Source organism: Branchiostoma floridae, chromosome 5 (genome assembly GCF_000003815.2).
Source record: "Branchiostoma floridae strain S238N-H82 chromosome 5, Bfl_VNyyK, whole genome shotgun sequence".
Taxonomy (NCBI): domain Eukaryota; kingdom Metazoa; phylum Chordata; class Leptocardii; order Amphioxiformes; family Branchiostomatidae; genus Branchiostoma; species Branchiostoma floridae.
Window position 1 is genome coordinate 3,932,145 of NC_049983.1, and position 16,177 is coordinate 3,948,321.

At 40.3% G+C, this 16,177-nt stretch overlaps 1 protein-coding gene across 1 annotated transcript in view; it reads left to right on the forward strand.

Annotated features, from left to right (window-relative positions):
* Nucleotides 1-16,177, forward strand: part of LOC118415594 (probable ATP-dependent RNA helicase DDX60) — a 58,211-nt gene that overhangs the window by 15,670 nt on the left and 26,364 nt on the right. Inside the window, exons 9-18 of the mRNA XM_035820297.1 lie at nt 2,754-2,900; nt 3,804-3,960; nt 5,307-5,442; nt 5,913-6,034; nt 6,801-6,864; nt 7,658-7,814; nt 8,130-8,178; nt 8,555-8,770; nt 11,277-11,479; nt 15,558-15,710. Coding sequence (XP_035676190.1) covers nt 2,754-2,900; nt 3,804-3,960; nt 5,307-5,442; nt 5,913-6,034; nt 6,801-6,864; nt 7,658-7,814; nt 8,130-8,178; nt 8,555-8,770; nt 11,277-11,479; nt 15,558-15,710 — 1,404 coding nt within the window. The remainder of the gene's footprint in view (nt 1-2,753; nt 2,901-3,803; nt 3,961-5,306; nt 5,443-5,912; nt 6,035-6,800; nt 6,865-7,657; nt 7,815-8,129; nt 8,179-8,554; nt 8,771-11,276; nt 11,480-15,557; nt 15,711-16,177) is intronic.

Genomic DNA, 16,177 nt, shown 5'->3' on the forward strand with positions numbered 1-16,177 from the left:
TCCTTGTCTCGCTTGCAGGTTGCCCGCTTCCGTCAGACCTACCCAAATATGGATCCGCACCCATCGCCGATCCCGTCACACCTGCAGCCGTCGGCCTTAATAGAACAGTGACAGACCTCTTAACGTCCTCCCTTGCTCCTTCCACTCTTCGCGCTTACCGCCAGGCATGGCAGACATTTCGCCAATTCACCTTAGATATCTACAGAAAGGACCTGGCCGTTCCCCCGGTTGCCACATCTCTCGTCTCCCAATTCATAGCGCACATGCACAATAAAGGCTTCGTTGCCTCATCCATCTCTTCCAAACTCTCTGCTATCGCCTTTGTCCATAAGTTGCTGAACTTCCCTGACCCCACGCAATCATTCCTTATACAAAAACTCATGCATGCAGCCCGCAAGTCCCAAACCCCAGACGGGAGGAGACCGATTAGCCCTTCCATCCTCAAGTCCCTACTTGACTCCTTACCTTCAGTAATCACTCACGCATATGACCAGCAGCTTTTCAAAGCCCTGTTTCTCTTCAGCTATTTCACCTTGGCACGCATCGGGGAAGTAACGGTCACGGGTGCGTCAAACCACACCCTACAACTAGCCGACGTTAACATACAGTACACAACCCCTCACACACCATCTTTATTGGTCACCTTCCGCACGTATAAGCACGGCAACCCAAGTCGCCCCGCTACCATCGCCGTATCTCCCCACGCCAGCAGTTTGTACTGCCCAGTAGCCAACATGAACACATACTTAGCCCTGCGGGGGAAGTGCGTAGGTTACCTCTTCCTGCGTAGGGACGGCCGCCCTGTTTCCAGTGACCTGTTTTCAAACACACTGAGAAAATGCGTCACTTATCTAAACCTTGATCCACGTGCATTCACAGTTCACTCTTTCCGTATCGGGGCTGCTACACATGCATCACTTAATGGTGTCCCTGACACACAGTTGCGAGCACTAGGGAGGTGGTCCTCAGATGCGTTCAAGTCTTATATTAGACCTTAGGTGGGTGCATTAGGTACTCTAGATTATCTTGGGATTGTATGTTGATCCCAGTATAGAGCATTGGTGACAGGTGCGTCACAAGTTTTTGGTTCACGTAGCTTTAATGGTAGCCTTAGCGCAAGATGCGTCCTATAACATTGTATAGCAGTAGGTACTTATATTACCCTATGTTTGTAGAGTAAAATTTGTTAACGGTTTAAGACGTTAAAGATTGTTGTTTACGTAGCCCTCCCTTTAGCCTTAGCGCAAGACGCACCCTACTTCCTTGTTTAGTATAGTGCTGTTGAGTAGTAAGTACCGTTTTGTACGAGTAGCATTTTGTATTTTGTTCATGTTTCAGCCTCACTTTAAAGTGTCTCCAGCAGCCATGTCCAGTTTGCCCACTTATCCACTCTGTGTAAGACGAGCAGCTATTGTGTAGATAACATTTGTATCGCTTAGTCACTACTTCTAGTCCTCCAATGGTACTTCAACACTGCCGTGCCTTACTTATATCACTCCTTGTTCTTTCATTTTGCCTTTGTTTTCGTAGCCCATTAGTCCCAACGGACGATTGAGTTTTCGTTGCAATTTTTTAGGTTTCGTTCTCTGCAGTTCCTCTGTTTCGTTATTTAAAGCTTGCTGCGATGCTTCCTTCGCAGTGTTGCTTGCATGCTGTTTTCGTAAGCTAAGTGGTTAGATTTGTGAGCTTTAACCTGAAAACAATGTTGTTTGTATTTTCCCACGTCTGACAATGTCATGATATTTGGATGTCCATAGCCCAGTACGCGATCAACATGCTGTGTATCCCCATGGGAATTACCCCCTAAAATATCATGTGACGTCATTTGTATTACTGTTTCTCTGATGTGACTCAGACTGTTTGTTATACTTATTTGTTTGTTTTCCCGTACGAGGAATAAATTGTTATACCTGCCAAACCCGATCTTGTCTCAGACCACATCTTTATTCTCCTGGTGTCGGCAAAATTCATGAATTGTAAAACACTTTTTTGCGGAGTAAAAAAAGATCAAACATGATTTTCAACACCCTCACTAAACAAACTCGATGGTCAAATTTGGCCCAAACAAAATTTCCTTCTATTCCGGGTATTAGAACACGAATCTTGTTCGATCTGACGTGATCGAACAGAACGGGCGTTCTATCGGGGGTCACCCGCGGTCATCCGCAGGTTGTTACAGTAAACACGCAGAAAACGCCATGTGTCAGTTGGATAGGCTATATGTGTCAGTTGGATAGGCTATATGATAATAACGTTAATGCCCCGCCTTTTCCTCGGTGTATATTGTGAGATAATTCCTGGTCAGGTGCGATAACCACCTCATAAACCACCTCGTTCGCTACGCTCACTCGGTGGTTTATTCGGTGGTTATCGCACCTGACCAGGAATTATCTCACCATATACACCTCGGGGCGGGGCATTAACCCTTTATTATAATACTAAATACTATACACAGCTGTAGCAAAGCTGCATTGCACTATTGCAATGTAACCTCTTATAATATGTATGAATCACCTCAATTGTTGATGGCTGCTTTATTTTTTTCACTGCACAATTTATTGACTTAGTGTAAGAATGTTCCCATTTTAATTAGATTTTTTTTGTACAGACTCATTTTACAACTTAGAAAAAAAAATGTTTAAGTTGATACAAAAATCATAATAAATCTTAAAGTATTTACTGACATTAGAATCTATGATGAGGATGCTGTTACTGTGGTTTCATTCTCATTTCTTTCCCATAATGCCCACCAGGTCAGACAGGACATCGTACGTTTGTTCCTGCTGCATGTCATGCTGCTGCGACACCTGTCACTCAAACAGAGAGCCCAGCGGCTGAGGGACCTGAACAAGGCTCCTTTCTCATTCCCTGTTGAACTACTATCAACTGTAAGGGAACAGGTGAGTTTGAAAAAGACAACATTTGATGACATTTCGGCCATGTTGCTTTCAACCCAGGTTATATGGATGACATCCTTGCTCGCATGAATGTTCGTTTCCAACAAAATTTTATCAACGGTTACCATTGAATGAAAAGTTATTTACCTTTAAATTGTAGCAGTTGCAAAACAAAATACGTGCCCAAAATTGAAAAAAAAACACTTAGGCCATATATTGCCCCAGTCAATGTATTATTCCAAAGTCAAACAAGATGTGAAAGAACAAAAATGGAGACTCTGTTGTTCACTATACCGTACTGTATTTGTTCAGCCTTCCTGACCACTTAGATTTCATACCTATTTTGCCAACCTTTTTTTTTTACATGGTTCCAGCAGTTTTGGAGTTCCCAGAGGATATCATCTACATAATGGAATCAACATTGGCCTTATTGACAATTTTTTCCCTTAGATTTTTAAATTTTGTCGAATGTTAATATCAGTTAAGACAATGCGCTAATCGTGTTTCCATCCACTATATCTATACCCTGGGTACCATCCAGAAAGTGGTTTGCTCCAGCATTTATTATTCTGCCTTGTTATCGTCTGGAATTGTCCAAATTTTGGACGAGGGCACTGATTGGTCCCTACATATGAACAAAGTAAGAAATGGGTTTAAGCGCTCGTTTGAAAATGCCCTTTGTCCGCTTGTAGAAGGCCTGTTGACATCAAACAAACGCTCTAGAACCCATTCCTTAATTCGCTCAGTAACTGACACAAACACCAAAAGATTTGAATGTGCAAGTCTCCAGATGGGTAGCAGAAGTGACCATGGGTCTTGAGTGAATTACTAACCGGATGCATGCTACCCAGGCTATTATATCTATGGATTATGCCATATTTCTATGATAAATTTGATCTTTCCCAGGTTCAAGTATACATGGTGGATATCCTAAATGAGTGCAGTAAACTTGGCTACATCGGTCATGAGATGGACACAAAGTTCCTGTCGGACATCATGGACGGGCGGCTGTTTCTGCAGCTGTCCTATCTCTTCCTGGACGCACACAGTAGAGGACAGCAGGGTGGGAACAGTTGTGGTTATAGAAATATGATTTTCTTGTTTTAATACCCTATATTAGGCCACACCAATTTTATGTGTTGGTTCTCTGATTTGGTCAGTCGGGTCAGTCGGTTGGAAAAAAATGAAAAAAAAAAAAGAGTAATACTTCTCGAAAAGTCAGGAGTAGGAGAGATTGGACAGGAAAACCTAAACTTCCAACATTTAGGGGGTCACTGGTAGCAAAGTCCAAAGTTTGAAAAAAAATGATAAAAGTACCGTCCAAAATATGCACATACAGCTACCGGAATTTGAGGCCCATAGTTAATTTGACAAAGGAGAGGCAGTGAAATTTTATCAACACAAGGTGTGGCCATGAATTTGAAAAGTTTTTGTTTTTTTAAAGTTCCTTAAAAGTAAATTTTAAATTTCATATTAATTTTAATGATTTGTGTCTTTTTGATATAAAGTGTGCAAAGAATAAAACTCTTTATTTATCTGAGGTCTGTCCTTGGTGCTGAAAATACTAACTGTTGGTGCTGCCTTCCTGTTTTATCAAATGATTACTGTATTATTATGTTTTCCAGCATGTCTTCTCTCAGAGGACTTTCTTCAGAGCTGGAAGAACTGTGGGCCATAGTGACAGACATTTGCCAGTTAGAACTGAACCCTGCCATCCCTGTTATAGCTTCACCTGTTGGTAGACAGGAACAACTTGAGATCAACTGGAACCAGATGCTTATACGGGTGAGTCTATCCCAAAATTTGTTTTTGTACATTGCATACCCTGTGCGTTCTTGGACCAAAAAAACGTGAATTTGATTCCTGTCTGTGTCGCTCACACAACATACATGCTACTAGAAAGGGGCACAGTCCTTAGGACAGTATGTTCAGGGCCCGAAATACCACCTACATGTGCAGATTAGTGCAGGTAAAATTGGAGCTGTGCAGGCATTTCTGATGTCTACCTGCACATAACTGGCACTGGTCCATGTACTGGGTTTTATACACAGATGTCCTATGATGTAGGTGTATATGGATTGTTATTTGCTGTGTTGACTTTAATTTACCACCTATAAAGTATGAAAGAAAAAATGGCAATGGTTTAATACAATTTTAGTATAATCCAAATTAAGAGTGGTGCAGGTAAAATTTGTCTGGTGCAGGTAATTTTCAATGTTACCTGCGCCAATGCAGGTATGCAGAATAAAGTATTTTGAGCCCTGCTGAAAGTATATTTTTGTAAGCTTGAAATGACAGATTTAACAAATTGAATCAAAACATGGGCAATGGGTGAGACCAAATAAAGTTAGAAGATGGAGACAACCCCTACTCTAAGCATTTTGAAATCTTTAATTTTATTTGTTACAGATGGATTTTCATTGCCAGATAAGCTGAAAGCTCTGCGAACCAACACGGTGACCAAAGCTGCATTCTTCCCAGTGTCCAATGAGCTGGTAGATGCATTTGCTGGAAGTGTGAACGACTGTCTTCCACATCTGGATAGGTACTATGCATTCTACCAAATTTACAAAATATTTTTCTGTTACAGAGGAGTTACTTATTTCCGTGTCATATATAATACATAATATTATATATACCTTTTTGTCTTGGGTTCAAACCCAAAGTAAATACACTTTTTTTATGATTTTTAAAAAGATTTATCAGGAAACATTTTCTACTTGAACAACAGACTTAGTACTGTACAATTAGGACTTGTAGTCATGGCTATTAACTAAACCTATAGAATGCTTGAGTTCCAATGCAAGTCACATAATTAAGTTTCAAATCCGATGCATCCAGATCAAGTAAATGTGATTTGTGCTCAAATGCCTACATCGTGATGCATGCGATAGACATTCATTGGCTTTTCCTCCTTTCTGGAGTGTAATGATATCTTATTTTGATAGATTAAAATACAATTGTATTGTGCACTACGAATATACATCAACTTGGAAACTATTGTCCACAATCCAGGACAGACAGACAGGTGACCGCTGCCATTACCGAGAATGAAGACTTTGACGAGACCTACCATTGGCATTCTGGGAAGCCCCTCGCCGACGACTATGATAACACAAAGGATACCTTCAACCTAGGTAGGTGGAACTCTGCAAGAAGAAAACTAATGACATTCATTACTTTGCCCTCAGGTCATATTCATTCAATTACTGTAAAATTTATGCAGAAACTTTCACGGTGGTTTGTTGGCAATCGTTTTTTGCGGTGTCCGCTTCACTGCAATCTTAAAACTACAGCGAACAATTTTACCATGGCAGTAAGAGACTACAGTGCATGGTGCTACCACGAACTTAAAACCACCGCGAAAAGTCCTTTTTCCCGCTACCGCGAAATTAAATCCCCGCAAACTTAAATGCATTTACAGTATATGGATGACATCCGCACACTCATGAATTTTCATCTGTTTCAACCCAGTAGTTTTCAACCATGCTGTAACTTGTACAAATCAGCTGCAAAAGGAACAACTGAATGCTGTAAATTTGTAGGATGCCAAAGTCAGTTCCAAAGTAAAAAAAGATGTGAAAGAACAAAATTGAAGACTCTATAGACTGATATGCCGTACTCTGTTTAGTTATTCGTTCTAACTTAATTACTCTACTATTAAAAAAACTTGAGCTTTTTTGGCCAATCTTTTTTTATTTGCATGCTTGTTTCAGTTCTCAGCCTGGGGATGCCCAGGTTATCTAATCATCATAACCTTAGAGTACTGCTAAGTATAGCGTGATACATACTGTATAGTAAAAGGCAAGTAACTCAATTTTTAGTACTACCAACAATCATTGTTAGAATGTATAAAATAATTGATATAATTGATGTCATTTATGAGCTGTGAATTCTTTTCAGAACAATTGCCAGCTGACAAATGGGAGAGGAGGATGTTCCTGAAAGGCAAACAGAAGTTTAGCAGGTAATGTTATAGGATATTCAATTTGTTCTGAAAATTTCCCTAAAGTGAGAAGATATAATGCTAAAACCATATAGAGGTGCCATCTATGGCCGTTACTATAAATACAGTCAAACATGTATTGTATTAGCGACCACCTTTGCATAGCGACCACCTGGCCATTGCAGTCCCTTTTAAGTCAGTCTCTTAGAATTTACTCATTGACCTAAGCATTAAGAAATAGTCTATAGCGGCCACCTGCCCAACACCCCCACATGATTTCCGGTCCGGTAGATACAGATATATATAGAAACACTGCCTATTGCGACCATACTGTGGTCGTATGTCACCCTGTGACAAAATCATTGTTTGCAAGGGTTTTGAGTTTCTGACAAGGTCATTTTGGCGGTTGCAGAAGGTACAAGTGCCTTGAATAGTAGTCTCAAGTCTCAAGAGTGCGAATCTTTGTCAAAAAATTTATCAACATTCCGCATGGCAATATCAATCATTGTCCGTAGATTTGACTTTGGCAATTGATCAGCATTTCCTCTACTATAGTGGCCACCTGTCTATAGTGGCCACATTTCTCCAGTCCCTTGAGTGGCTGCTATAGACAGGTTTGACTGTACTCAATTTGCTGATTTTACACCTTCTTTGTATGGTTTACAGCATGGTCAAAAACTTTTTAAACAAAAATTTATGTGTGCACAAGATTTCATGTCTTTGATAGAATTAATTTGCCCTAGTAACAAGAAAAAGAACAGGCATAGAGATTTTGCCCCTCTGTGACAGGCCTCTTAATCTGCCTCATTCACAGACACATGCAGTCCTACGGAGAGTCACTAGAGGGCCCAGGTTTCAGAAAAGTCCCCATTGTTGTCCGTCAGAAGGCTGACCAAAAGCAGGAAGAGAAAGAGAGGAAGAAAAAGGAGCGTCAAGAAATGGCAAAGACTGCTAAACAGAAGACTGTTAAAGTATGTGTGTATCTTGACACTTCTTATTGAACCTTTTTCACAAATTTATCTCATATGTTTTTCCTTTGATTCATTCAATCTTCTTATCCCTTATCCTATCTTCTTGGCTAAGAGCTTTGCTAACATCTTTTATCACTATATATCATCAACTATTTTACAATGAGAATGACACTTAGCTGAAATACCAAGGAAAAATCAAATTTAAATTTCATATATGTGCATCTGATTCAATAGTTATATTCACTTCTGAATCATTTTTTTTCTAATCTCTATAATAACAGATAAATTGATAAGATACCACAATATATTTTACAGAAATCCAAGAAAGATCTGATCATTGAAGCACGCATGAAAAAAGAAGAAGGTAAGTCATACAGTAAAGTCAAAATGGGAGTGGGGTGTCCTGACAATGACTGTGTGAACACCATCATGAATTTTTACTGTTGCAGACTGAGGTTTGGCAATATGCAGTACTTAACTGTAACTGGACTACGCATTTGCTTCTTGGGAGAATGGGACGGACAAAGAAGTCACCATCAAAAACATCTGATGATTATATAAGTATGAACATCAAGACATGAAACTGATAAAAATGAACCGTATACTAAGTCTTTCCTTTTAAAATGACAGATTTAAATGGTCTCCAAAAAAAATAAGTGGGTCAAAGATATAGATATCAAGAAAGCCCTGAGTAGCACATATTTGCCCCAATTTCCGAATCATTCCCTCTTTGTTGTTAGAGGCAAAAACATCACAGATGCTTCAGCAGTGGCAGACTTTGAAGACATCCCTGAAGACCAGCAAAGCTGTGAAGTCCATACAGGAGCTGGAGCGGTTCCTGGAGAGGTGTGACCGTGAACAGGTGCCGCAGGTGGCAACACAGGTGCAGTTGGCCATCCTCCAGCACCTGGTGGACATGTGGAAGGAACATTGCTCTAAAGGAGGAGGAAAAGCAGGTCAGTTGTCATTTAGTATTGTCCATCCATATTGACAGCACCAATTGTGTCTTACAGTAAACTATTGGTGAGATCATATGATAGTAAAACTTAAATTCTACCAATTTTTTTTTAATGATTAAGTTGTAATTGAGTTTGTGAAAGCCAGTTTGTTTTGATATGAATTTAGTATTGTTATAACTGTCTTTCAGGACTTAAAATGATGTAACCTGTATATACTTTGTCTGACCCTTGCTTCCTCCCTCATGACATCAATGAAAAGTGGCCTGCAGGCTGATTTGGGTTTTCCTGAATAAACCACCTAAGGTTCAAACAAACAAACAAACAAACAAACAGTTCTACTAGACTAGTATGCAATTTAGCCCCAGGATATAATTATCATAATAAGTGCCTCTTGGAAAATAGGACCTGGTTCTTTTTTCTGTTCACTCAAAAACCTAATACTTATAACGTAAGGTTACCAGTTTACGGTCGATTTGTTAATAATGCCGTTTTATGGAAAGCGCGCAGGTCGGGAAGTGAAAAGCTGTCCTTAATTGGAAGACATCAAAGTCGGTCTGCGTCAAGCTCTGTGTGGCATCATATTTCTTCTGAGGGTTTCTCGCCGTACGAGCGTCTTTAATAAACAAGTCTGCAGCCAAGAATTCTTCCAGGGTGACCAATTTACGGTCAGTTGGGTGTTTCTCCATGAGGTTATTTTTCTAAAGGACATATATCTGATCATTTCCCTTAAAAATCCCCCACGTAGTTCACTGAGATAACACAATGGCTAAATTGTTTACATATGGCCATGCCGCCACTTTGCATCGCCGCTAAACGTTATCGGTAAGTCATCTTTGCCCCAACAGAACGCCACTCAGAGCGCCATGCTGTTCGACAACTTGCACAATGCTACTCATAATAATGGCAACGCATTTGGATGTTGTTATCACCTGTATAGATAGGAACTGGCCTTGAAATGCGTTCAGTATACATGTGGCTTGCTCACGCCGTGCCCTCCCCACATAAATTAGCCCCAACAGCGCCCCTTGCGACAATTTCTCGCTCTCCAGTGCACCAAGCTTTAACGGGCAAGTCACGTGATGCAACATGGCGTTCGAAAACTACCCGCTCGGCGAGGACAGTCACTTGTTTTTATGCAGTTTATAAGAGTTTCCTTGGACAACATACATAAAATCACCATGCATTCTTGAGATAAGAACTCCAGGTTTGGTTTGAGGTGATGTTTCAATTCATAAAGAGTTTGTTGGATTTTAAAGAGGGGACGAAAATAGCCGTCTAGAATTACGATCAGAACCGGGTCATCTGTAATAGTGTTGTGCGCACTCAAGCGTAAATGTAAATTGTTGTCGGACTTTTCAGACGTGATTTGCTGGATGCAAAGTTATAGGATAAATAAGGCAAGACACATAGATGATATAAACGTACTTCTTTCCTACTCAAGAGAATTTTCTTTTTTACAATTGACCTCGAAGTCTGCATCCACCAATAAGTGACCGTAAACTGGTCCTGCACGTAAACTGGTAACCTTACGTTAGATATAGTACTAGTCACATTGTATGATCAATCTTTTGTCCAATTCTATCATGATGATCTATGATCATTTTCTTGATATGAAAACTGTATGCAGTTCAAAATCTGATAGGCAAACTTGCTTTTTTTGAATAAGAGATAATGTGGCCAGAAAGTAAGTGCACGGTTTTTCACACGTAATTAATGATATAACACAATAATCAATTGTAGAGTCCATTCCAAGACACCATGCGGATGTTTGTTGCCATTGTTTAGAATTGATTTTAAAGTTTTGTAATTATATGTCTAGGACATTTGATACTTCAGAAATATTTTTAACACTGTTTCAACTTTATAAATATTTCCCCGGTCCTGTAAAACTTTGGAAATATTCATGGTGTGGAATTGGATACTTCTAATGGTTTCTAAATAATGATAACAGCATTCTACCATTATTTACCATTTTCTACCATTTTTTGTAAATGGTTCAGTGGGCTGGGAAGATAGCAATTCACACATCCTTGCAAAGTATGGTTGGGTGCCATGCAACAATGGCCCACCACAAAGGATCCACCAGTGCCCAGCAGTGAAATCTAAAAATATACAGATGCAACAATAGGGCTTACTTTTATGGGGGCAATAAACTAATATTACCATTTGGCCAGGTTTACCATTTTTTGTAAATATTTGTAAATGTGAAATAATCACAGAGAGGTTTCACAATTATTCTAAATAAAGATATTTTTGTACAGTTACTTTCAAAATGTTTCTAAAATATTCAAAGAAATTCAAATAAATGAGTATTTTCTTAGTCAATTTTTTGAAAATAATTTAATTATTGTGGCTCAGATATTCTTTTATTCAAAATAATTCAGACTAATTATAAATATCGCCTAAAAACCGTCATGGTGTCTTGGAATGGACTCTATCTTATGCAGAAGATGTATTAAGTACTTAAATAAAGGTTAAAAAAGTATCTTTCATCTGTTGACAGGTGAAAGTGGTCATCCCAACATGAAGACTGCTGTTGACATTGTTAAAACAGTGTCGGACATTGTTGATAAGTATGGGCAGCACCTGGACTCCCAGCAGAGACAGGAGCTGGCAGGTGTACTCAGGTTACTGGGACTGTCTGACATGGTACCTTACATCCTAACTGAAGGAGGGGAGGGGGGCTTGCTGGCTGATGGTTCAAAGGTATGTAGATACATAGAACTTTATTGCACGACAATTGTACATGGTACAAAGTATGGCAACAACTATTACATACTGTAATTCACTTTATCTTCACGGTACCAAATTTTCACGGTCTGAGAAAATAGAACTTGTTCTCGGAACTAAATGTTCACTGTCGAGGCAGGTGCGCATGAAAAAAGTCTGTGAATTATTTTTTATCGGTAATGATAAGTTCACGTTACAGTCGTCACCGTGAAAACCGTGAACATAACATTACAGTGAAAAAATAAGGAATTACAGTAATGTACAAAATAGAGGTATAGGATAAAGCTTAACATCATACTTAACATAACAATAAGGGCTAATATGCACAATTCATTCATAAAGTATCATAATGAAGTAGGCTAATCATTAGCTTCAGTATTCTTTCTAATAGCAAAGCAGCCCTTGATATATTTGCCTATTTTTGCATTATGGGAGTTCTGACATCTAAATAAATGTGCAAATCTGTCTGTAGCATCGAGTCTTTTGAAATATGTTGTACTTGCTTCGAGAAACGTGAATAATTCGTTGCGTAAACTAGCGTATCTAGAACATTCCATGTATAAGGCCCCCTTTTCACTAGACGGCGATCACGATGCGCTCTCACTCTCATAGGATATGTGTAACCTTATTACCTTAATATATTGATTTCATATTGGGTATATCATACAGCATGTTAAAGTGTGACCGAGAGGACAACAAAATAAGCACACAAAGTGTAACATCTATTATCATAATACCGGCACGTTTACGACGATTTCTCTTGCTATACTGATTTGACAAATTGTCAACGCATCATTTTCTCCAGTTACATGTTGCTGTTATAGGTTACCCTTGCCACTTCTTCTGTGCAACTTTTCTGCCACTCTTGTCCTGCTAAAAGTGTAATATCGTAATTGTAACACGCCCCGGAATTACACGGCGAACGGGCGCGTGGTTGGGAGGGTGTACAAAATACCGGCCGGAAGAAACACGGCACAATTAACTGTCGCTATGTACCTTTATACATCCTCCATGTTCCTTCCTTTTCTGTTAGTAAATGCATAAAACATAAACCTGCATGAGCATACAAAATGTCATGAGAAAACGGACGTATACTGTCAAGAATTTTCATTTAACCTTTGTCTGTCACAACCGCTGTGACGTAACACTTTACTGCTAGCGTAGATATAAAAATGGCGGGAAAATGGCTGCGTACGTTCAATTTTGCCCATTCAGTCGTAGATCCGGGCTATTATGCAACGGTTCTTCACACTTTTACATGAGTTGTAGGTCACCAACAGAAATTCAAGATTGTTGTTGAATCATGTTCGTCTTGTGCCGTGAGCACATGTGATTATTATCTACAAATCTGGCAATGAATGTGACAGTGTGTTCGTCCCACGACGAGCTGCCTACCCCGAAAAAGATACTGAAAACTTTTCGCCTTGTTGTCTTCGAATGCATTGTAATCGATGCTTTGTAAATGATGTATTGGACACCTGGATGTCTGAAGTGTGCATTTGTATCGGCCGGTATAAGTCTTACGGCCGGTATTATGCCAATGCATGTTACCCAAATTCTTTTCTTTTCTATCCAATTCGTTAAGAGATCTGTCAAATTTTAGGTCACAGAGAGAGCGCTGCAAGAGCGGCATCCTAGTGGAAAGGGGGTATTACTAACAACTTCCCCTTACCTCACTACTTCTTTGAACCCTTTGTTGGTCATTGGGCCTCCATGAGTATATCCACTAGGGCTGTGTACAGGTACAGAAAATTCAGGTACAGGTTAATGATCCAGGTCCAGAGGATCAGGTCCAGGTCCGGATGTGAACCTGGACCAGGGCTCTAGCCAGCGTCCGTTTTTCCGTCAATTGACGGAAATTTGCTGCGTCCGACGGAAAAATTTTAAAACCAATCCGTCAACCAAAAATCCTTGGTGGAAGCTACGGGCGGCTTGGGGACGCCGTTCATGACCGTAAAAGCCACACACTGTTTGTTTTGCTATTGTTATGATTGTTGACAATGTGTGTCGGCGCCCTTTCGCATACGATAATCTCATTAAAACCCGTTTTTCAAGGTCTCGGTTCAGCCCTTCTAATTAATTTTCGCGGTTTTCGCGACGATTGTAATTGGCTGACGGAAAAAAATTTCGAGCTGGCTAAAGCCCTGACCTGGACCTAATTATCTGAGAACTTATTCTACTCAAAACAATGGTCCATTTTGCTACAAAGGATTCTGTTTGGTGGGGTATCCTACGTTCATTGGCATTTTAAAATACTAGTTGCGTGTAAACAACACTATCTGTCTGTTTCAGACCATTAAGTTTGACTGTGGAAACTTGGTAAATATGAGTATCAACTCTCCTCTACTTCGCTCTTGTTATTTGCTTTGACATGTAAGCCCCTTAAAATGGAAACACTGTATAATTTGTTCAATTTTGAATTAGTCCAACATCCGTTCCACTGATTTCTTTCAGGTCTGGTTTTTCTGGTCCAACAAGAAAAAAAAAAACGGTTTTTTACCCACTCCTACTATCCACCATTCTCCTTCAACCAACTCTGTCCTCTGCTGCTCTCATGGCTTCAGCTGGACTCAGTCTGGTCCATTCTTCTACATGTAACGTAAGGTTATACCAGTTTACGTGCAGGACCAGTTTACGGTCACTTATTGGTGGATGCAGACTTCGAGGTCAATTGTAAAAAAGAAAATTCTCTTGAGTAGGAAAGAAGTACGTTTATATCATCTATGTGTCTTGCCTTATTTATCCTATAACTTTGCATCCAGCAAATCACGTCTGAAAAGTCCGACAACAATTTACATTTACGCTTGAGTGCGCACAACACTATTACAGATGACCCGGTTCTGATCGTAATTCTAGACGGCTATTTTCGTCCCCTCTTTAAAATCCAACAAACTCTTTATGAATTGAAACATCACCTCAAACCAAACCTGGAGTTCTTATCTCAAGAATGCATGGTGATTTTATGTACTATGTTGTCCAAGGAAACTCTAACTTATAAACTGCATAAAAACAAGCGACTGTCCTCGCCGAGCGGGTAGTTTTCGAACGCCATGTTGCATCACGTGACTTGCCCGTTAAAGCTTGGTGCACTGGAGAGCGAGAAATTGTCGCAAGGGGCGCTGTTGGGGCTAATTTATGTGGGGAGGGCACGGCGTGAGCAAGCCACATGATTGTATACTGAACGCATTTCAAGGCCAGTTCCTATTTATACAGGTGATAACAACATCCAAATGCGTTGCCATTATTATGAGTAGCATTGTGCAAGTTGTCGAACAGCATGGCGCTCTGAGTGGCGTTCTGTTGGGACAAAGATGACTTACCGATAACGTTTAGCGGCGATGCAAAGTGGCGGCATGGCCATATGTAAACAATTTATCCATTGTGTTATCTCAGTGAACTACGTGGGGGACTTTTAAGGGAAATGATCAGATATATGTCCTTTAGAAAAATAACCTCATGGAGAAACACCCAACTGACCGTAAATTGGTCACCCTGGAAGAATTCTTGGCTGCAGACTTGTTTATCAAAGACGCTCGTACGGCGAGAAATCCTCAGAAGAAATATGATGCCACACAGAGCTTGACGCAGACCGACTTTGATGTCTTCCAATTAAGGACTGTCACAGCTTTTCACTTCCCGACCTGCGCGCTTTCCATAAAACGGCATTATTAACAAATCGACCGTAAACTGGTAACCTTACGTTACATTGTCTTCCGCACCTTTCCCTCTGTTGTCCCCTCTTCCTACTTCCTGGCTCTGTCCCTTGTAGTACTTTTGTGAGCCCTGAGGACCTTGCCACATGACCAAACCATCCCTGGCCAGCTTTTGCTTCATTTTCGTCATCAAGAGGTTGCCATGTATAGTCCAATGGCTTTATACTACGTTAACCATGTTGCGAATCTCCTAGTTTATTCGATGGCTATCACACCTGACCATGGATTATCTCACCATATACACCTCAGGGCAGGGCATTAACCCTTTGTTATTATATTTCTATCAAAGTTTAATGTAGTTTGTTCAGTGAGACTAATATATCTTTGATGTGTTTTCACAGACTAAAAAGAAGACTGCTGAAGACCTGAGGAAGTTTTCCGTCCAGATGAGCAGTAACAGGTTCCAGCTGCAGCACATGGGGCACCTGCTGAAGAGGGAGGGGAGGGAGGATCCCGATCCCAGGGTGCCACAGTTCATCCCTGATACCTGGCAGGTGAGTTTGTAGAATTTGCCAGTTCCCTTGGTTTACATTTGAATTATGTCTGACATTCTATCATAATTAATGTTGGGCGTGGCGTAACTGGTAGAGCTTTCGGCTCGGAATCTATGGGTCCTGAGTTCGATTCCCACCGTGTTCCCGACGTTGTGCCCTTGGGAAAGGCACTTTACACGACTTTCCTTCTGTCTGTACCGTGTTTGTGGCATTGTTAATATAAGTTACAAAAACTTGAGTGCAGTGCCACATCGTCCTCGTCTGTCCAAAAGCAAATAGAAAAAAAAAAATTAATGTCATACCTGAGCTGCGATTATGCTTCATACAGGACGCTTCGGACCGGTTGATAGATATAGAATACAACACGGTGTATTCCGTATCACCCGCAGGAGGGCTGGGACCGAGGGAGATGCGGAATGCACCGTGTTGTATTTTATTTATGTCATACCTACCTGAGAAAACACATA